The sequence below is a fragment of the Halichoerus grypus genome, chromosome 9, assembly GCF_964656455.1.
Source record: "Halichoerus grypus chromosome 9, mHalGry1.hap1.1, whole genome shotgun sequence".
NCBI classification, from domain to species: domain Eukaryota; kingdom Metazoa; phylum Chordata; class Mammalia; order Carnivora; family Phocidae; genus Halichoerus; species Halichoerus grypus.
The window spans coordinates 84,785,563-84,807,940 of NC_135720.1; the positions used below are offsets into that span (position 1 = coordinate 84,785,563).

The 22,378-nt window shown below is 39.3% G+C and overlaps 1 protein-coding gene across 2 annotated transcripts in view; it reads right to left on the reverse strand.

Annotated features, from left to right (window-relative positions):
- The window catches only part of COL19A1 (collagen type XIX alpha 1 chain), a 327,156-nt gene that overhangs the window by 58,902 nt on the left and 245,876 nt on the right, over positions 1-22,378 (reverse strand). The window contains exons 18-31 of one of the 2 annotated variants that reach the window (XM_078055162.1): positions 22,195-22,239; positions 16,673-16,735; positions 11,428-11,463; positions 9,825-9,860; positions 9,678-9,731; positions 8,954-9,007; positions 7,444-7,497; positions 6,681-6,770; positions 5,677-5,721; positions 5,502-5,579; positions 3,890-3,925; positions 3,731-3,784; positions 3,581-3,634; positions 2,153-2,194 (exon numbers count right to left, since the gene is read on the reverse strand). In XM_078055162.1, the coding sequence (XP_077911288.1) occupies positions 2,153-2,194; positions 3,581-3,634; positions 3,731-3,784; positions 3,890-3,925; positions 5,502-5,579; positions 5,677-5,721; positions 6,681-6,770; positions 7,444-7,497; positions 8,954-9,007; positions 9,678-9,731; positions 9,825-9,860; positions 11,428-11,463; positions 16,673-16,735; positions 22,195-22,239 (741 nt within the window). The remainder of the gene's footprint in view (positions 1-2,152; positions 2,195-3,580; positions 3,635-3,730; positions 3,785-3,889; positions 3,926-5,501; positions 5,580-5,676; positions 5,722-6,680; positions 6,771-7,443; positions 7,498-8,953; positions 9,008-9,677; positions 9,732-9,824; positions 9,861-11,427; positions 11,464-16,672; positions 16,736-22,194; positions 22,240-22,378) is intronic. The other variant, XM_078055163.1, reaches the window with a different exon arrangement.

The following is a 22,378-nucleotide window of genomic DNA, read 5'->3' on the forward strand; positions in this document are numbered from 1 at the left end:
GGTAAATCAAGGGAAATGATTTCACTGAGGGTCTTGAAAAAAGTCTTTACATTTTTCTTACAGAGAGAGTAAAGATGCATCAATTATTAGCCAATGTACAATCTCATTCAAAGAGGGACGGATGCACAGATTAACCTACATGAAGTCTTTGAAGGGCCATTGGGTCTGGAATTATGTCACTTCTTTACTACATTTTAATCAAAGATACTTTTGAAAACAGAAGGCAGATGACAAAGTTTTCTAAAGACTCTAGACAAGAGAGGGAGACTTAATGCATTGGGTAATAAGATCAGAATTTAAAATTACATTGGATTGACCTAACAGATCCAAACTCCAATCTAAGTCCCTGTATTTGGACTCCACTTTGGGGAACTCCATACTTTCCCCTTCTCTGGAATGCAGTTTGATGGGACTCTCAGTTGAGGTGTCCTGCCTCTCACCCATCAGCTCTCCTGGGACTCAGAACCTCAGTGAGGTAATGTCAGGGCTGGACCAGTGGCAGAGCCCACTCATTGAGGGGATGCTGCCCTGGTGAACCCATCAATTATGTCCACATCTGAGGCCTTTGGAGTCCTGGTTCTCGTCAGAGCCTATTCAGTCTTTTTGCCTATTCTGTGAGCCACCCTATATTCTATCAGGATATTCATTTCTGCCGAAGGGTACAAGTTTTCATCCTAACTCTTCTGGAATGGTTAGGTTTAACTCTTAAGAGGCCTATGATTTCCAGCATTAACTGCCCTTGTGAAGAACCGAAGACAATGTGTGAGGACCTGTGTTCCTGGTTCAAATCTGTGCTTTCTAGCTGTGTGACTCTGAGGAAGTTACTTAGCTGCTCAGAACGTCAGTTTCTAATGTATAAAATGGGGATACTCCCACAGTCTAAATTTACAGGATTTCTGTGAAGATTAAGTGAGATGCTGTAAGTAAAGCAGTGTACTGCCTGCCATGTAACTGTAACTCAACGAATATAAGGTCTTCCTAAAATCCCCATAAACACTCTTTTTTGACTTATAAGAAAATGTTGACTTTTGAAGGTCTGAAGGTCTTAAAAACCTCCTGTAATTTATTTTTATATTGATACTCATATTTATATTGATATTTATATATATTCTCAAATTTTTAATCATCTAGCAAATACTTATACCAGAATTCTTGAGTCTTTGAATTTAAATCAACAAATATTCCTGCCTGCCTATTATTATGTAAGTCATTGTACAAACCACTGGGCTAAATGTTAGGAATATAAAATAAATCGCATATATACACATATAGCCTAAGTTTGTGTGTGTGTGTGTGTGTGTGCGTGTGCGTGTGCGTGTGCGTGTGCGTGTGCGTGTGCGCGTGCGCCTGTATACTCATATACACTGTCCACTCATATATAGATAGATAGGACACAGAAGGTGTGAGTATAATGTGAAGGGACCGATTTTCATCTGGGTTCACGCGATCTTAGCGTGCCATGAAAAAATATTACAAATACATAACCTTACAGGTATCCATTATCATTCTCCCCATCTGTATTACAAATAAAACACAGGGTAGTATTAGAGGCAAAAATGGTAGCAAGATTTATTCCTTATGAGATGAATAATAGGTAGAGATAGCTTTTATTTAACAGAGTAACAGGTGTTAGGGCAATTGTTGGCTTTGGAATTCTATAACTCACTCTGTAAAATCCCACGACATCAAAGTTCAGCCCTGCAAGCTAGCTGTTTATTGAGCAGCACCGGTTTTCATGCTGGGACTGGTGAGGGTAGGTCCAAGTAAGAAGGATTAGGTTTCATAGTAGTGAGCCAGGGCGGCTAAACACCCATGAGGTGAAAGCCATTCCTCCAGAGAAGAGAATGGTCTACTCAAGGGTGTTGATGGCACTGTTCCTTCCCGTGTAGCTCATCTCAGAACTACCACCTTCACCCACCACCCCTCACACCCAAACTGACAGGGAGGTAAAGAAGAGGAGAGTGGAGGGATTAGTACAAGTGGCACAAGATACATAAAAATATGTGTTCCTTTTTCTATCTTAAAGATGTTCTGCCTTTTAAAAAATTGAATTTTAGCCCAGGCTAAGCAATTAATTCAATTTCTGATAAAGACTTCCTTTCTCCTTTTTCCTAAAAATTAACATGTAATTTCTTACATAGCAACAGAGTACCTTAAGCAAGACACCGATGTCTCCCAAGAGAGGAAGTGCAATCTGCATTGAAGGAGAAAAAACCCGAATACATGTATTAATGCACATACATGCACGTAATACAATACAAACATACAATATATTGTACATGTTTTTCCTCAAAGCGTCATGCCAATTGAGATTTGTCATGGGGCTTCTAAGAGCCTCACTGTCAGAATGGTTGGCTTTATATTTCAGATCACAAAATAGGCATATGACACTGACAGGATTCATAACTTTGAGAAGTATTCACTATTCCTCTGCAATGAACATGTAAAGACACCCATATTGTGGTTTGGAGTCTGCATCTCTATTTTATATTTTCATGATATGGCAACTTTTATGCCAACCTGCATATATTCTTGGCTTTAAATAATACATAAAGGTAAATCATTTATTAAAAGGAAGTCACCACTCTGCCAAACAAATTATCAGGCTGTTGAGAAATAAGAAAAGTCTAGAACGAGTTTGTCTGAAAGTTCTTTCTCACTGGAGTTCAAAAGAGCCAACAGGTGGCTTCTGTGATTTGCAAGAGAGACACTGAGGGAACTCAGGCAGTGTTTGGGCCTCGTGTCTTAAATTGTCCTTTCGGAGAGACGCTGCAAACCCAAGTAACACTTTATAAGAATCCTAGATGATACACACACATGATTCACTCGGCAGTGGAGTTAAAGTAAGGCCAAGATATGCCTCTGCACGTAGCTTATAAAAGGCACATAAGGCCCAACCAGTGTGGGAGGGAGAAGGATTTGTGAGACTTAGAACCGAGAGGCCAGATTTGGATTTTATCATACAAAACTCTTAATACAATGTCATGTACCATATGGCCTCTCAAATTGTAACTGCCGATTCTGAGGCTATTTAAAGGGATTTCTCTGTCGCTCAAAGCCAGGTTCATCCTGAAATAAAACTTTGGAACACACATTTAGCGCCTAAACCCATTTTTTAAGAGCCTACTCAAGCTGGTTTTTATAATTTAATCATCTCAGCGTCTTAAAGCCACAGAATCAATGGCTATGTACCATATTGTAGGTAACTTACCTGCAAACTTTCATTTAGAAAAATAAAATTCATTTAGTTGGTAGCATTAGAAAGAACAAAAATTGTGGCTATATATTTTAACTCAATTTTCCATGGGATTGAGACATTATGTGCCAAGGCTCAGCCTGGGGCAAAATTGTATAGCTGAATTATACCCTTAGGAAATAAGTATTCATCACACACACACAAAAAATGCCAATGCAGCTTGAATTTTTTTTCCCCTCTACAAAATAATGGGGATAAACAAAATCACCAAGCAGTCACTGAGCATTCTAATTAGTTTGGACAGTAAAAGTTGCTTGGTAGGCTGTTTGGCTTCTGGGTGCATTAAAGATACATAAATCAGGTGGGCATAGTCTGTTGACTTACCGGGTCACCTGGGGGGCCTGGCAGACCTGGCTTTCCATCCCTCCCTGGAGCTCCCTGAAAACAGAATCATCGTGTTCAAAGCTTTGCACGGTGGCACAGGTGTAGATTAAAATAGGCTGGTGGGGAAGAGGAGGTAAAGATGGTCCTTACATCATTCCCTGGGGTCCCTGGAGTCCCTGGCAATCCAGGGAGACCTCGAGGACCCTGGAAAGGGGGGGAATAGTTACTTATGAGGACAGTTTTTCAGTAATTTCCTCCAAGTAAGCAAGCTGGATTTGTTGTGCCAAATAACTTGGTTAAGTAGCTTACCTGAATACCCGGCTCTCCAGCGGGTCCTTGGGAGCCCTGAGCAGAATGAGATCCAATTATCAGAATTCTTCCAGGAATGTCCATAAATTATCCAAGGGGGATAAAGAGCTATGTATTGTAATTCACTTAGTGGAACAACAGGGCTTGCCACCTTGCACCCCCTGAAAACTCCCTGTGAAGTCGGCTAAGACTTTTGGATGGCAGGTAAATACTTAAGCAGATGCCTTTTGCTGGAACCATCGGAAGGATTTTGCTCAGATGCCCTAGGCTATCTCTCTTGGTACCATCATCTGTCCCTGTGCCTTCACGACCACACGGTGCACCCACATTCTATCTGTTCAGAAACTGGCTGCTGATAGGGTGACTGGCTCAGGACTCGCTTTCTTTTCTGCTTTCTACTTCAAGTCATTTCTCCATTTGAAGAAATCGCCAGAACCAGTGTTCAGGGACAGGAGTAGGCAGTAAAGCATCAGTCGCCATACTTTTCTACGTTAGTAAATTGGAATTTGGGGGAAGCCACATGAGGCTGGGCAGTGATCAGTGAACCTAATGACGAGAGCTCCCTCCCTACTACATAAGCACAGATCCTGGAAGGAGGAGTTGACAACCTAGGTAAGTAAATGGTGGGGTTCTCAGCAGCTGACTTCAGTAGCTGCTCACCCACATTTCCTTTCTTGTTTTTTAAAATAAATATTCATATCACTGTTACTGTCAAAGCTACTTTTTGTACCCTTTCTATTTATACTGTGTCCTTAGTTATTAATATATTTTTAAAATTTTTTGCTTCAGCCTCCTTCAGTCCTTTAATAATTTCCCGATCTGTTTTGTTACTGTGTTTAATCTCCCATCGCCAGTGGTCTTTTATATTCTTGCCCCGGACAATCAATCACACACAACGTAACCATTCACTATGCCTTCTTTTAGCTCTCATGATAATTTCATTACAAGGCCAATTTCCCAAATTAATGCCATTAGAGTTAGGGTTTATTTCCACTTTTCTTGTTCCAGAATCTTTTAGGTTTTTTTCATAGTAAATAAAGAGTTCTCATTACTATTTAGTCAACAAGTATGCATACAGAGGTCATTATTATCAGGCACTGTCCTTGTAGCTAAAACACATTAAAAAACTGCCCATTCTCTGTCTTCCCTATTATAAATGACTTCTATTCTCTCTTCCTGAATATATTAATTAAGAGATTTTTGACATCATCTCATTTATACATGCTCCATTCACTTTAAATATTAACTTTTAATTTTATTCTCACTAAAAACAAACAGTAATATATAAATCCTAATCTTAGGCACTTGTATCATCTTACAAACATTCATTTGTACTTTTTAATATGTAGAATGGAGGAACAAAGGGTTAAATAACTGCTTCTAACCCGAAATCAGTGTACACGAGACCAGCATCTGTACTTCAGTAAACAGCACCGTCCCTGTGCTCAGCTATGTAACCTCAATGCTCATCAATTCTCTCCCTCTGACTAGTGTTTATTTATATTTCCTCCTCTGACCATTTCATTCCTTTCTCCTGATTCAAGTTTGTCACTGGATTTTACTTGATTATTGGAATTGACAAGGTTCAAAAGCTTGATGGAATTTCACTTACTGTTCGGCCAGGAACTCCCACCCCCGGTGGGCCTCTGTCACCTGGGGAACCGTGGACGCCCGGCAGTCCTCGCTCGCCCTGTGCAACCAGAGGCTTCCGTTAGTGCGAGGCTCACGAAATTCCAGGCTGTATTTTCTTATTAATTCTTTAGAAATTATCTATGATATTTTCATACCTTTGGCCCACGAGGACCAGGTGCTCCAGGATTTCCATCTAATCCCTAAAAGAAAAAAGTCGAGGTAAATACATTTCTTTTTCTAAAAAGGTTAAAAGCATCTTAGAAATTATAACTCAAAAATGGTTCATGGTGCTTCATCCTTCTTGAATAAACCCTTTTCTGTAAAAAAATAAGAAACAGGGAATACATATTTTGCTAGGTTATAGATTTTGTATAGTTACTTTAAAATACAAGGTGTTTTCATTTTTAGGGGAGGTGGGTGGGGGATGGATGAAATAGGTGAAGGGGATTAAGAGTACACTTATCTTGATGAGCACTGAGTGATATATGGAATTGTTGAATCACTATATTATACACTTGAAATTAATATAACACTATGTACTGGAATTAAAATAAAAAACTTAATAATAAAAAAGACGTTTTTATCTTTAAAATGAGGCATCTGATACTGAGAACTATTTATTATCAACAATTAATATAAAAAGTCAAAGAGGATGAGAAAAAAAAAAAGTATGTGAAATAGGCATATTGGTTATTTAGATTTTCCAGCTATTCAATTTTTCTATGTCCTGGAAATTGCCCGGCCACAAGGACATTTTCTGCAAATGACCATGAATGGCCATCCCTGCAGAGCCCCTGGAAAGAAAATTTCAGGCAGTTCTTCTGTTTTAACATAGCGTCCTAGGAAGGCTTATGATTTAAACTAGTGTATCTTACTAGCTCCTTGGATCCCTAAAGAATTCATGCAGAAGATTCAGGGGGGCCTATGAATCTTTCAAAACTGTATGTAAAATAGGTATGTGCATTTTATTTTCAGAAAAGAGCCCTTCACCTGCATCAAATTTCCAAAGAGGTTAGAGCTCTGACCTAAAGAACGAGATGAATATTTCTTTTTCTGCAGATCTCAATTGATTCCTATACTTGTGATCTGAAACTGGGAACACACAAGTGGTAATTAATGAACTTTCAAGGGAGATATTAGGAAAAGGGCTGGTACTTACCGGTTCCCCTGGCAGGCTTTTCCCTGGAGGACCAGCCTCACCTTTTGGACCAGGAAGCCCAGGAGGGCCTACAGTCCCACCTGGATCTCCCTGAGGAAGACAAGGTAAGATTCTTACATCATTGCTCAGGTTTGTGGTGGGAGTTGTGGAGGCAGTTTCCATTGCTTTGAGTTGTCATCATAACCAAACTTCATTTTCTCGTTCATTCACTTGTTCAACAATATGTACCGAGGGCCTGATTTATGCCAGGCACTGTTCCAGTTATCTTAAATGCATTTACATTTTGTGGTGAGTTATGTGACAATAAGTTTAGCAGTATCATGCCATATGCATGTACATGGATATGTGCATAAAAGTTCTTTCAATGATCTTTATGTTTTCTTTAAGTTATTTCTAAGTGAAGGTTCAACATTAATATACTATTTCCATGTAGACAACAGGAAAAAGGTCCTAAAAGATGGAGACTTCCTAGAGCTACTCCAGAGTCAGCCGCTGAGCTTGAAACAGAGTTTCTGAGTCCTGAGGTCTTCATCTTTAAGTCAGTTCATTTTGTTACATTGTGTTTCTGTGTCAGAATGAGGGCTGTCCCAATGCAGAACTCCAGGGAGCACAATTCATGCCATCGTTTCTGTGGCTGTCTATCCCCTGCACATTCCTGGCAGCTTTGTCCTATCCCTTCACTCCCCCAAAGCCCTTATGATCCTCTGTCTCTTCCTCCTACTGAACTACTTAATTTACAAAATGGATAAAATGGAAGCTCTACCTTTTCTCCTTTAATGCCTTGTTTTCCCGGGATACCATGTTCTCCTGGCAATCCCTAGAAAATTCAGAATTAATGGGAAAGAACAATTAGAGTATCTCTTATTGTAAGAACACTTCTACCTGTGAGTCTTTGTCAGGAGAACAGAATTGTAACACACAAAGTATGAAGGGATGGGCTGATTTTGGCCTGTTAGAGAGGAAAACGCATTAGTGAAAATATGTGGCTTGTTGTTTCAAGTGAAGTGACCTGGGTGTAATGGAAAAGAAACCAAATAAGGGAGAATTGAACCAAATGCCCCATCCATGTTATTGGATGGAAAGTGGAAGGATGGTGGTTGGTAGCATCATATCACGATATAGAAGGATGATGGGCTAAATAGGAAAATATACTTTTACTGTGTCTGGCAACACTGGCTCTTTCCCTTTTGATTTCATTCTCTTTCTCAGCTCCAGCCACTACCACTTAATCTCACTTCTTGGGTAACTTATGTCTCCACCTGTGCCACCAGAATTTTCTCTCTTTCCATAAGATCTCTCCACTAGGTACACTCACCTGGCTCATTAGATGGCTTTGGGGGGAGCAACAAAAAGCTTTGCTCACAAACTGAGTGTTCAAAGTACGAAGCAGAACAAATGCTCTGAAAAAGAGACCTGTGGAGGCTCAGTCAGGAAGCTTGGAGGATTACAGCAGGAGGTCCTGGGGCTGTTCTCAGGATGATGAGAAAAGGAGAGATTCTAATAGTTGCATAGAAAGTGCTGGAATTGTGGCCAGATAGGGATCAGTTTCCAAGAAGTTATGGCCAGACATTTCTCTTATTTTGCTCAAGTGAGGATGATGGTGAGTCTTAACTCCCAAATTGTGGAAGGCCAGGCTAGGGCAGTTGTTGAAGGAACAAAAGACTTAGCTGGGGGAATGGATAGGAAAGTGCATTTAAAGGACATGAGAGAGAGAGTGAAAGAGAGAGACAGACCGAGACAGAAAGAATAATGGGACCACTAGAATTAGGTTATGCAACCTGAGGACTCTTCTCCAATGGCATTAGAGAAATATTTTCAGCCAAAAGACTTGCTTTTTTTTTTAGAGGCTCTTGCAAGAAAACAACAATAGAAACTTAAGAAGTGTCTTTTTTTTGGATGGAGAATTAAACCAAAGCCATGCATAATGAAAACGCTTGCTTCCTATCTTAGTTTTCTTTATTTCTTTTGATGTTTCCAGTCTGTTACTGGTGGAACACCACGGACAAGCACGTCCAAAGTGATAACTTAGTTAACTTGACTTCCAAAGACTGATTTATTAGGCTAATGATATTCAAAAGGACCTCATATGAATATAGGAAGTTACTAGCCTTCCTAATAACCCCTGACATCAGGTGTGATCACTTTTGGTAGTAGAGATGACCTATGTCTTTGGAAAATGTAGTATAACTCAGTCACATGAAAAGATGTGGACATTCTTTAAGACATTAATTTAACTTCCACATATCAAAGACACTTGTATTTGCTATACATACAATATCTCCTGGTGGTCCTCTAGGTCCCATAGAGCCTGCAGGTCCTTGTTGACCCTAAAAGAGAAGGTGAAATGTCCTTCAACTCTATTAAAAAATAGATTGTAGCCGAATATATGTAAAACATGGTATGATTTTTACAGAGAAAGACAGGCTTTCTATCATCCTACCTTCTCTGAATAATTCTGAAATGTGCTTTGGGCTTACAAAGATAGTTTAGAGATGTTCTCATTTAAATGGGTCTTTTCCCACCAGCAAGGGAGGCCAGGATAACCTGCCTTACCCATGGGTGGGAGTGCATCACATTAGTCTTTCCCACACCTCCCCATGGCTGGTCTTTCTTGGGACACTCCTGTGGAATCCCACATGGGGAACTCAAGCATCTGCATAAATTTGGCTAAGAGATTGAATCTTGAATCCCATTCACTTTAAGTATATAGCTCAGGGTCATAGGTTTTGCTCACATTGTTTACTCTAAACCTTTTAGGGATGTTATTGTGAATATGCTCTGAAGAAGAGTTTAAAAACCCGACTGTGAACCAAAAGGCACAATTACTATGAGTGTAATAAATGCAGCCAATGGGGGGAAATCACCATGGAAACACGATAAAGTCTCTGAGAACTTTTGTGAAGAAAACGAGCGGCACATCAGAGCCGTTTGTTTTACACGGAAATGGCTATAACTCCAAAATTATTTCTTCTTTTATCTCAGTTATTTCTTATATACCTTTAGTCCTGGGCTTCCTATTAAACCGGGGGGACCAGGATCTCCAGGTTCACCCTGAACACATGGGTGGGAAGGTAAGTGAAATGGTTACTTTAATCTTCACAATCTCATTGGATTGGAGATGCAATAAGAAGGTCAGGAGATTACCTTTATTCCCTGTGATCCCATTAGCCCAGGTTCTCCCTGTAAAAAAAAAATTACCATTTATGTAATGCTTAAACTCAGATGGGATGAGCATCTCTAATACTTGAATTCATCTGCATTTCTACTAATTAACATAATATAGGGGGAATTACGGATGACATGATGAAGTCAAGGAGAGGTCATTCTTTTTTTTTTTTTTAATTTTTTTTATTGTTATGTTAATCCCCATACATTACATCATTAGTTTTAGATATAGTGTTTCCATGATTCATTGTTTGTGCATAACACCCAGTGCTCCATGCAGAACGTGCCCTCCTCAATACCCATCACCAGGCTAACCCATCCTCCCACCCCCCTCCCCTTTAGAACCCTCAGTTTGTTTTTCAGAGTCCGTCGTCTCTCATGGTTCTTCTCCCCCTCCGATTTCCCCCCCTTCATTCTTCCCCTCCTGCTACATTCTTCTTCTTCTTTTTTTCTTTCTTAACATATATTGCATTATTTGTTTCAGAGGTACAGATCTGAGATTCAACAGTCTTGCACAATTCACAGCGCTTACCAGAACACATACCCTCCCCAGTGTCCATCACCCAGTCACCCCATCCCTCCCACCCCACCCCCCACTCCAGCAACCCTCAGTTTGTTTCCTGAGATTAAGAATTCCTCATATCAGTGAGGTCATATGATACATATCTTTCTCTGTTTGACTTATTTCGCTCAGCATAATACCCAAGGAGAGGTCATTCTAAAACATGATTTAAAATACTTATTGCTAATATGTAAACAATAACTCATTTTCTTTCTTCATTTATTTATTTATTTAATTTAAATTAAATTCAAGTTAGTTAACGTATAGTGTAGTGTTGGTTTCAGGGTTTCTTTCTTCTTTATAACAGTTTTTTTCCCCCAGTATCACTTTGACTCTATAATCATCATAGTTCATTAGCAATCACTGCATTCTCCACTTAGCTGACATTTTCGTGACTTGCCACCAACTAATCTTATATCTCAGAGGATTAAAACCTCAGATGAAGGGGGAAAAGAAAATGAAGGGGGAAAAGAAAGAGTAAAATCTAAGTTAATGTTCTGGTGATTCTACCATTGGGTATATGTACTTAATGAACAACAACAACAAAAAAAATTAAGGTTACCCAAAAGAGGACAATATTGGCTATTACGAGTTTGCTTTTCTTATTTCCGTGACTTATTATTGATCCTTTTGATAAAATCATCCTGTTTGATAAATTTAACCTGCATCATTAACAGAATTTTTGAAAAAACTGTATCTTGCATTTTAATTTTGTATTTTAGATATCTTAAGGGTACATCTTTCAAAACATTCATGTCCAATCACAAATAGTAATGGTTAAAGAAAATATATAATACCCAAGCCGAATGGTAAAGTGTCATCACATGGGACGAAACTTAACAAGGTTTATAATTTCTCATTTATTAAAATAAAAGAGTCAAAATTCACAGAGGAAAAAGTAAAATGCTCAGGAGCTTATTTTATCAAATCTATTAGACTCCAAAGTAAACATTTGAGAAATCAGAGAGATAGAAATCAATGAAGTAGAAAACCCAAGATAGTGATAAAACATCTACTTACTCTATCTCCCTTTTCACCTTTAGTAAGAGGTTCTCCCTAGGAAAATGGGTAGAAAACAGAATCAATTATGAACACTTTGAGAAACCCTCCAAAACTGGATATGGATAAATCCTGCAGGCCAAACTCAGACCTCTGTCACAAAGCAGCCGCTAAAATGACTCAGAATGTCACACAGTCTGCTTGCGCAGTTTAAAGGAAGCATATGAGAATTAATTTAAAAACTCTTTCATATTCCCTAGTGAACAATAAGTTAATCATGCTAATACTATTTCGAGAATCCTGAGTGGAACAAATTGGAATGCTGCCAAGGCCAAAGCTTCCTCTTGCATGGTTCACAGAGATGATCTCTCTCTCTCTCTCTCTCTCTCTCTCTCTCTCTCTCTCACACACACACACACACTTTCTCTTATTAGCTTCTCCTCTTGAAGTTACATGGACATGATTTCATTTACTCTTCACAACAATGCTGTGAGGAAGATACGGTCTCATTTCAAGCATAAGGAAAGAGATTCAGAAAGGTTCTGAGTAACTCTGAGTTATTTCCCCTAAAATAGCACTCACCCACTTTATGTCTCCTTGTTTATCTTGCCTATAAACTCTGTGAATGTAAGGATATAATTGGTCTTGACTATCACAGCATTTCTGGTGTACTCTGTTGGTACCCAGTAAAAGTTTATTAAATTAGAGAATTTCAAGTTATGCAGATATAACAATAATAGCTGATACTCATTAAATCCTTATAATATATCAAACACTGATCTAATCACTGTTCTAGTTAATTCTTATGTGTCACTGGGGTAGGTATGATTAGTATACCCATTTCTGGATGAGGAAACTGAGGCCCAGAGAAGTTAAGTGATTTCCCCAAGGTCATATAGCCAGTGAGAGGTCACTCAGGATTTAAACCCAGACAGCCTGACTTCAATCCTGGGCTTTGGTTGCTCAGTCTGATTTGATTTGTAATTTGATTTACTTATGATTTGAATTGACTGAACTGACAATAAGGTGGAAACCATTCATTTAAAAAAATTTTTCTTTTGCACAGGAAAGTCAAGAGAAAGTGTGAGAACAATATGGTAGATAATACTCCTCTTGAAGGTCCCCGTAGGGACTGTGAGTCCCTTAAACAAATCACTAAGGGGAGATAAGTGGTTAGTAAGTGAACCCCTGTGGTTTTCACCTCGTGTCCTGTATGCTAGGGATTTTCAGGGCTCAACTCTTCTCTCCCATATTTCCCTGCTCCCTTGCTATTTCCTGGGGCCATGTGGCTAGTTTTGGCAATGACACGTGAGCAGAAGTGACATGTGTACCTTGCAGGCTGAGGCAAGGAGAAGCCCATTCCTGATTCTCCAGTCCCACTTTCCCTGCATGGTGACTGAGAAGGTTGTGTATTCCAGATGGCTTAGTTACCTGGTGGTAATCAGCCTGGTATCTGAGTGCAGTGGGTATCAGCACCCACTCCTCTGGACCCAACATGCTGGGCATGCAGCACGAGCAAGAAAAAAAACCTTTCTTGCATTAAGCCACAGAAATTTCAGGGTTAATTTGTTACCTAGCACAACCTAGCCTGCTCTATTATGCCCCATATCTAGCCAATGTGATTAAATCTCTTATTGTTGGTTAACTGCTATACGTTAGATCAGGGCTTTATTTATATTCTCGTCTTTCAGCCTTAATTCAAAAAATCCTAGTTGATTTTTAAGAGAAGAGATGATGTTATTTAGATATGAGCAATGGGCCACAATGCCTATATAACTGCTTATTTTTGCTTATGTTGCATTGCTTATATCATGCTTATTTAGAGCCACTGTGAAGCCATATGGATTAAAGTAACAGGTTAAAAAAAATAAACAACCAAACCAAACCAGGAGCCTGGTTGTCTCAAGACTTGATATTTCGTCCTCACTCCAACGACTACTATCTGGTCACCTCTCTTTCTCTGTCTGTAAACTCATCTATAACTATAAGCTCTAACATGTGACACATGTAGTCATATTCTAAATGTCCAGCAGTGAAGGTGGCGGGAAACTGCCATTCAGCATAAATGGTTCAGAATTCAAATTTGGATTAAAACCATTCCTCTTTTTGGGCCTTCTGGTTATTTTCCCAGGTCGTGTCCAGATTCTGTTCTGAATAGAAAGGTTGAGACCACAAAGAGCTAAACTACTCTGTATAGTAATGTAAAAATGCTTTTCTTTTATGTGGGGGGCAGAGAGGAAGGCAGACAAAGATGCACAGTAGGTCCCCCTTATCTGTGACTTCACGTTCCATGATTTGTTACCGATAGTCAGCTGCAGTCTGGAAGCAGATGATCCTCCTTCCAACGAATCATCAGGGCGGCTGTTGCCTAATGCTATGTCACAGTTCCTGTGTTCTTCACCTCACGTCATCCCCTCATGGAGGCATTTTATCATCTCGCATCATCCCAAGAAGAAGGGTGAGTACAGTTCAAGATATTCCGAGAGAGGCCATATTCATATAATGTTTATTACAGTATATTATTATAATTTTATTATTACTGTTGATAATCTCTTACTGTGCCTAGTTTATAAAATAAACTTCCTCGGGGCACCTGGGTGGCTCAGTTGGTGAAGCGACTGCCTTCGGCTCGGGTCATGATCCTGGAGTCCCAGGATCGAGTCCCGCATTGGGCTCCCTGCTCAGAAGGGAGTCTGCTTCTCCCTCTGACCCTCCCCTGTCTCATGCTCTCTCTCTCTCATTTTCCGTCTCTCAAATAAATAAATAAAATCTTAAATAAAATAAACTTCCTCATAGGTCTGTATGCATATGAAAAAACATAGTATATACTCTTGACCCTCAAACAACACAGGTTTGAACTGCGTGGGTTCACTTATATATGGATTTTTTACAGTGCAGTAAAATGTATTTTCTCTTCCTTATGATTTTATTAATAGCATTTCTTTTTTCTAGCTTACTTTATTGTAAGAATACAGTATATAATACATATAACGTACAAAATATGTGGCAATCAACTGTTTGTTATTGGTAAGGCTTCTGGGCAACAGTAGACTATCAATAATTAGGTTTTGAGGAGTCAAAAGGTATATGTAGATTTTCGACTACACTGGGGGTTGATGCCCTAACTCCCACGTTGTTCAGGGTCATCTGTATAGGGTTTGGTACTATTGGCGGTATCAGGCATCCACTGGAGGTCTTTGAATCTATCCCCCTTGCACAACGTGGGACTACTGTATAAGGGACATGGAATCATTAAGGGATTAAGAGGGAACTGGCAAGCAGAAAAGGTAAAAGGAAGAGAAGCCTGTTTCTCCTGGGTAAGGCAGATGGGGCTAAAGATCATCTCAGGGAGGTAGGTGAGCTGCCCCCAAACACCTGCAGTGGGAGAGAAAACCAGAGCGGATTTCCTAGGAGCTGTGAAATCCTCCAAGCCCTGCTACTCAGAGCATGATCCATGAACCAACAGCATGAGCATCACCTGGGAACTAGTAAGAAGTGTGACCTCTCAGGCCACACCCCAGCCCTCCTGAATGAGACCCTGCGTTTCAAAAGAGCCCCAGGTAATTCAAGTGCACATTCCACCTTTGGGAAACACTGCTCTTAAACCACTGGAAGTTCCTCTTTTCTGCTCTTCCTGTGTTTCAGGTAGTAGAATTTATAAAAATGCTCAGTCTGGGTCTGCCATGTGTCATGAGTAATTTAAGAGGTGAGAGTCAATGTTCAAGCTTGGCGAGGAGACAGTGCAGACCTAGAGAAGCAGTTAGGAGATGGTAAGAGCTGCCAACAAGTGTGGAGTGTCAGGAGTAATTAGGCAGGTAGAAGGGGCAGCAACCACCAGGCTGGATTTGTGGAACGGGAGTTTCTCAGACATTCTTGGAAATACGAAGTCGGGAAGCCCTATTAAAGACTGTCACGTTTTGCACTTGGATACGGAAGCTTGGACTAGACACTAAAGGTGAGAGAGCATGACCCCTGGAGGCAGGACAGCTTGGGGGACTCTGGTAAAAGCCCTCACCCTACCGCTGCCTGCAAATTACCCTTATTGCCAAACAAGCCTAATTTTTATAGCCAAAGCACAGGGAAATTTTGGCTTTGTAATATTAAATGCTTTTCCTACTGTTTCTGTTTGGCACGCGGGCATTTTCGTGACCTCTGCATTCACCATCTCTGCTAAACCAATGTCCTTTGTTCCCCCTGGCAAGGAAAAAGGGAAACGTGATTTTTGTTAAAAAAAAAAAAAAAAAAAAAGAAGAAGATAGTAGGAAGGGAAAAATGAAGGGGGGGACATTGGAGGGGGAGATGAACCATGAGAGACTGTGGACTCTGAGAAACAAACTGAGGGTTCTAGAGGGGAGGGGGTGGGGGGATGGGTTAGCCTGGTGATGGGTATTAAAGAGGGCACGTATTGAATGGAGCACTGGGTGTTATACACAAACATGAATCATGGAACACTACATCAAAAACTAATGATGTAATGTATGGTGATTAACATAACATAATAAAAGAAAAAAGGTATTACACTTTTGAATAAAGATAAAACATTTAAGTCTGATTCTGGCTGATTCTTACGAACTGCTATAGGTTGTTTTTGTTTTTTAGCAGGATTTAAAAAAAAAGCTATCTTTAACTAGGATTCATGTAATCTCTTTAGGCAGTCTGATTTGAGTATAAATGATAATTTAGGTTTTCTCCTCCTACCGCAAAAACTAAGTCTTGAAAGAAAGGGGACTCAGTAATATTGAAAAGTGGCTTGAGAAGCTACTTTGATCTTATAAAAACCAAGGAAGGAAAGTAACTTCAGAAAGTATCCTAAGAGCAGATATATACACGTTTCTAATTTTTTGGATATATTAGCCCCAGTCTTCAATATATTGACTTTATTATTTATTATAGCTATCATGTTTAGTTATAGAAGGGCAGCTTAGTAATTTTTAAACCCTGAGTTCTAGAATCAGCCTACCTAAATGTGATTCATAGCTCTAACACTTACTGGCTCTGTGACCTAGGGCAAGTTAGTTAACCTCTCTGGGCCTCAGTTGCCTCATATGAAGAAGAGGGGTGATAATAGCCTACCTATCTTATTTTTTAAAAATAGATTGAGCGACTTCATGCCTTGCTAGAGCGCTTGCTCAAATATCTGATCTGTTTTTGCTTGCCAAGGCAGGGGCAAACAAGGCTCACGGAATTAGGGCTGATTAGGAAAAATATTTTTAATTCTGTTTTTTAAAAAATACTCTTCCTTTGTCCTAAAAGCTTTCATACTTACCGATTCTCCTTTTTGACCTTTAGGGCCAATGGACCCTGGGAATCCTGGTTGTCCAGTTTCACCCTGAGTAAAAGCAGAAGAGAGATTTTGCATGAGGTCAGGTGAGTACTGTTGTGACTGCGGTTCAGAGCAATTGCTTGTGCTCCCACCAACCACGGAATTTATCTGCTATCATCCAAGAGACAACGTGAAACTGGTTAGACTGTCTGCATAATAATGTATTTGTCAGCACTTCACGATGCCTTCAGCTCTTTCAGAAATCCATAATATTCGTTATGATATTTAAAATTAATGAGAGACAAAAATTATTTTTTAAGGCAAGATGTCCAGAGAAGAAAGAAATATAATTTTGTCTTGTTTCACCAAAAAAATTTTGTGTGTGTGTACGTGTGATCTTAAAGACATGAGATTGTTGAACTGCCACAATAATCTGGACTCATTTTATTTCAGACACTTCTTTCTTTTTTTAGGTGGGGGCAGGTGAAGGAGTGGGGGAGCCATAGGAAGAAAAGTGAGTCTCTCAGCTGTTCCCAGCATTTATATGATCACTGAAATGACTGGCTGTGGACAAAGAAGGCATTCTTGTTGATGGGGTAACAGCAGCTTAGGAATGTCTAAGATGTTCTGGTCAGAGATCTTGAAGAGGGGTTTGTATGTGACATATAAAAAGTATTTTGAGAAAATACAATTTAGAAATAATATAGCGGAAAGGAAGTAGATCACTAATCAGACTTTGGAGGAGTCCCAGCATTGTGCTTTCTTTTAGCATCTACCAAGATCCTTGAATACCACATGAGGGTAAAGTAAACATAGCCACTGGAAGTTATGTATGTTGGGTTTATTCCAACCTCAAAAGCATTTTTGCAAAATGATGTTCACCATTGCATTTCTGGGCATATACCTTTCTCACACAATGTCTTGTATATTTTTTATTTTGAAAAAAATAACTACAGAAAACATGAAGGGGAATATGGCAAACCTCTGTGTACCAGGCAACCAAAATGAAAGAAATACAAAAATTTACAAAGAAGAAATTTTCTGTATTTTCCCCTCTATTTCTGTCCCAAAGGGAGCCACTCTCTTAAATGTATATTTATATTTTCAGTCCATAGTTTTTCATTTTTACTGCATATATGTAATCATGAACAATATATTATTTGGGGTATTTATAACGAATTCCATAAATAGCTTTATTTTTATATTTTACATCCTAGAACTTGCTTTTTTCCACTCAAGGTTGTTTTTAATATCCCTTTCTATTGATACATATAGATCTAGCTCACTCATTGTAACCACTGGAAAATGTTAACGTACCAGGGTTTATCCAAGCCCCGTTGATGGGCATTTGGGTTGTCTCTAGCTCTTCCTTATTATAAACAAGCCTGCAGCGCACATCTCCATTTCTCTCCCCTTCTATGGATGTATTTATCTGTTTATTTTGAAGCCTCGAACAACAGTCTACCCAAAGTACTTCAAGTAAAAATTTATTATGGTCCTAAAAATGTTGGCTTATTTCCACATTGCTATCAAAATCAGTATCTTGTGACTTTACACTAGAGGAAGATGGAACTTGTCATATGCAATTGATAAACAAGATCGTAGTTTTCAAAGGATTCTTCTAGATGTGTGGAATATATTTTGTAAAATTAATCTTGATTTTATTAATATAAGCATTTTTCCTTCTACCATCTAAACATCTAGTGTACCATCATCGGTCTTATACTTACCACGCTGTAGCAGAAGCAATTTTTTTCTAGATATGACAAATTCTATCCAAAGTAAGAAAAGGGAGAAATTGGTGGATATATTTAAAAAGCCAATTGGTGTTGGTTTTAAAAAGAAAATAAACAACTGGTCTTGTCTGAGCATTAGGGGGTACACAGTGACCTCCCTGTTACTCATCTGGTAGGTGTTACTCATCTGGTAGGTGTTAAAATCCCCAATGCAGGGGCACCTGGGTGGCTCAGTTGGTTAAGCATCTGCTTTCGGTTCAGGTCACGATCTCGGGATCCTGGGATGGAGCCTTGCATCGGGCTCCCAAAACTGCTCAGCGGAGAGTCTGCTTCTCCCTGTCCCTCTGCCCCTCCACCCCTACTCGTGCTCTCTCTCTCTCATATAAATAAGTAAAATCTTAAAAAAAATTCCCCAGTGCATAGATGTGAAAGAAAAATATGCTTAGTTGTTAGACTGATCTGCAAATATAAAAGTAGAAATCAGGGAAAGGGGTCTAGAAATTACTATAAAAATCACTTCTGCCTGATAACAAAGGGGAAGAGGAGGGGACTGTACAAGGAAGAACAGTAATTACATTCATAACTGCTGTATGTTTGAACCCATGTAAATAAGTCTCCTTTGAAATGTAGAAAAAGGACCCAACAGAGGCATCTGTCCATCTCTCTGAGTGGTACGTGGGTAAGGTTGGACTTAGAGGAAATCTTAGGCACCTATTCCTTCATATAAAATTCTGCAAACAAAAGGATTTCATACCTGAATTTTAGACACCTGAGGAGTTGTTTTTCATACTTAAAATGAATGTTCAGTGATTTATCACTGTGGGTATGAGCTGAAAGATAAGTGATAAATTTACTCAGCTTCAGGAAAGGCTGTCCTTTAATTTGACACTTTCAATGCTATTTGAAAGGCCTGTGCTGTTGAGGCTAAATCTTTTCCTTCTGACAGCTGGCCCCAAAAGATACCTGCTAGTTTCTTAGGAGTCCTTAGATATTCTGCCACCTTATTCCACTGTCTATATAAAGGAACAGTTCTCTTTAACCAATTTGCAAATACATTATTCCTTCACCACATGCTGCCAGTCTCAGGAAAACTACAGAGCAGAGGTCATCATTTCAACACTGGTGGACTGGTCCCATGGCTGCCATGGTCTTTACTGCCATTTACCATTAATAGCCACTAGTGTTCATTGGTGTTTCTCCTTGTATCTAAGTGTTCTTGATATAGGATGTGGCTGCTAAGCCAGGAGTGATTTCTGTGTAGATTCTACTGCTGTCTGTGTTTGTTCTGGTGCTTCACTGCAATTTTGGGATCCAAATGGTAAGCTGGTTTTGTGATTCTATTTTGCATGGAGAAGTGATATATAGCAATAACAAGTCACTTATGTGTTGAAATTGTACTTCTCATTAAATCTTTTGTTCAACCACATAAATTGAGTCCCTCTCTGTCAAAATTATGGTGGGAGGCACAAAGATGAACAAGACCAGGTGTTAAGGATGGCAACAGTTATTAATATCAAAGAGAGAGAAGTGAGACTTCATGAGAAGAAAGTTTGGAGCGGATGAATAGAAAGGAACAAATCTTTAGTGTGGGCTTAATATGTGTCAGGTATTGTGCTTTTGGGTAAGTTCATCTCATCTCATTTGATTTCAGTCTTGCCATCAATTCTGTGTAGACACAATTATGCCCATTTTATAGACAAGGAAATCAATGCTCAGAGAAATAAAATGATTTTCCCAACACAGCCGTTAATGGTACAATCAATTTTGACCCCAGAGCCCATGTTCTTTTGACCACTCTGTGGTTCTCAATCCTGGCTGCCCATTAGAATCATCTGAAGCACTTCTAGATAATAGTGATATGGACTCAATGCCAGATCAACCAGAGGTATGGGCTCCACAACCAATCAGAGTCTCTGGGCGTGAGGTCTGAGCGTTGGCATTTTCTAAGAGCTCTCCAAGTGATTTCAGTGTGCAGCCAGGGTTCAGAACCATCAAGGTCCACCATAGGTGCAAGGAAAAATCTATGAGGGCAGCTTGAAGGAGGTTTAAATTCTTATTTTGGTGACCCATGAACAGCATAATAATTTAAAAAACAAATGTATTGATTCAGAACAGACACTAACCACTTAGTACCTATGTATAGGTAGAGGTGACTTCATTCTTCCAGCAAGTGCTATGCTTGTCTTTCAGTTTATTTTATGTATTATTTATTGGCAGAGTCCTTCTCCCATTAATTAGAATTCTTACAAATCATTTCATATGTACATTTGTATCAGGTACTGCATCAAGTTCCCTGTAGACTCTTCTAGGTTATTTCTCTGGGCGGGAGGAGGGAACAGTTATGCCCCTGGCTTTTTCTAATTCCATTTAAGATTCTGAAGCAATTAGAAAAGATTCTGAGAAATAGAAAAGGTCCTTAGAGTTTGAAATACACCTGTTTTGCAGAATCAAATTTCTCATCACTGAGGTCTTAGGAATTCCTAAGTAACATATGCTTCCTAATGAACATAGCCAATCAGAAGCCAGCTGTTTGGTTTCAATAAATGAATCATCGTTTAAATACTTTAAAAGTGCCACAACACTCTTCTTTGCTCAGCTGTCCTATGTGACAAGCTTTGTGGCTTTTTCTCCCCCGTTAGCCTGCACATGTGCTTTAGTAATTGCTTAAAATGTAATGTGTTCGTACGGTGGTGTAGAAATTCTGTAAGCTATCTGGTTACAGAAAATAATGCTAATGTACTAGCAGTAAAATCCCAGACACACAAATGCCTTATTATGGCTGTATAATCAATATTTTTTGGATGTCTTTTTAAGAATGTCAAGGTTTTATTTATTTTTTTGCAGAAAATTTCATTTTCAATGGTCAATCTAAAAGAAATTCCTAGTTTCTGTTGAGACTATCTTTTAGCAGTATTTTCTGGTGATAGATGTATGATCTTTTGAATAGATTGGTTGCACTGATTTATGAGGCACAGAAGTCATATTTTCTTGGATTCATGTCGAAATACCCTGCCCTCAATCAAGAGAATTTTTACTGGGTGAACGAATGAAAGTAGCACTCACAGGCCACATTCCCTCAGAGTGTTTTCAGACCTACTCATCTCTGTAGATTTAATGTGCATCGTTTTTTTCCTGACAATGGCACATTCACACTGAATCCAAGGTCATCACAATTCCAGAATCAAACCGGAGTGAAACATTTTTCTGAGTGGGCAAATGAATCTGTCATCTTCACGCCTCATATAATTAAGCTGGTGACAGATGACGATGAGGACGCAATGGAAATCCATCAGCGTTTTAATTTTAAAACTGTTTTTGAAATAATCATTTGGTTAAACTATGATTGTATACTATTAAACCCCACCAAAAAAATGCCCCCATGACAGCTTATGTTTGGGTACATGAGAAGACACAAAAATAGGGAGCCTGAGCCTGACGCATTTTGCTAAAGGGGTCTTCAGATGGTTTTGCCACCTACAATGATTCATGAAACATCGCTTTATGAATCGAAGCTTGTGTCCTAATTTCCTTTACTTTGTTACAGCTATTTCCCCTAGATGTGTTCCCTCCTTGCAGCCAGCTGCTATTCAGCAGTCTTCACCGGGGAGCAGACCCTCAGTGCCTAATCCTGCTGTCTGGTTAGGAGGCAGGGAGGCTTGTGCCCACTGAAGGCTCCCCAGAGACGCAAGCCTACATGGCAGCAGGACTGTCCCTGACATGGGAATGTATATGTTGGTGTAAAACCCTGGATATTTTTATATTTTTATTCACTTGGACAAATCTGATTACCTTCTCTCCTTTTGGGCCACGAACTCCATATTCACCAAGGTTTCCCTACGTGGAAAAAAAAAATATATATATATATATATATATAAAAATACAAAAAAAGTCCATTTATTATTAATACATTCAGCCCCTGCATTAAAATATAGTCAGGTAACAGTGTTGTAATAATAGCTTTTATGAATACCAT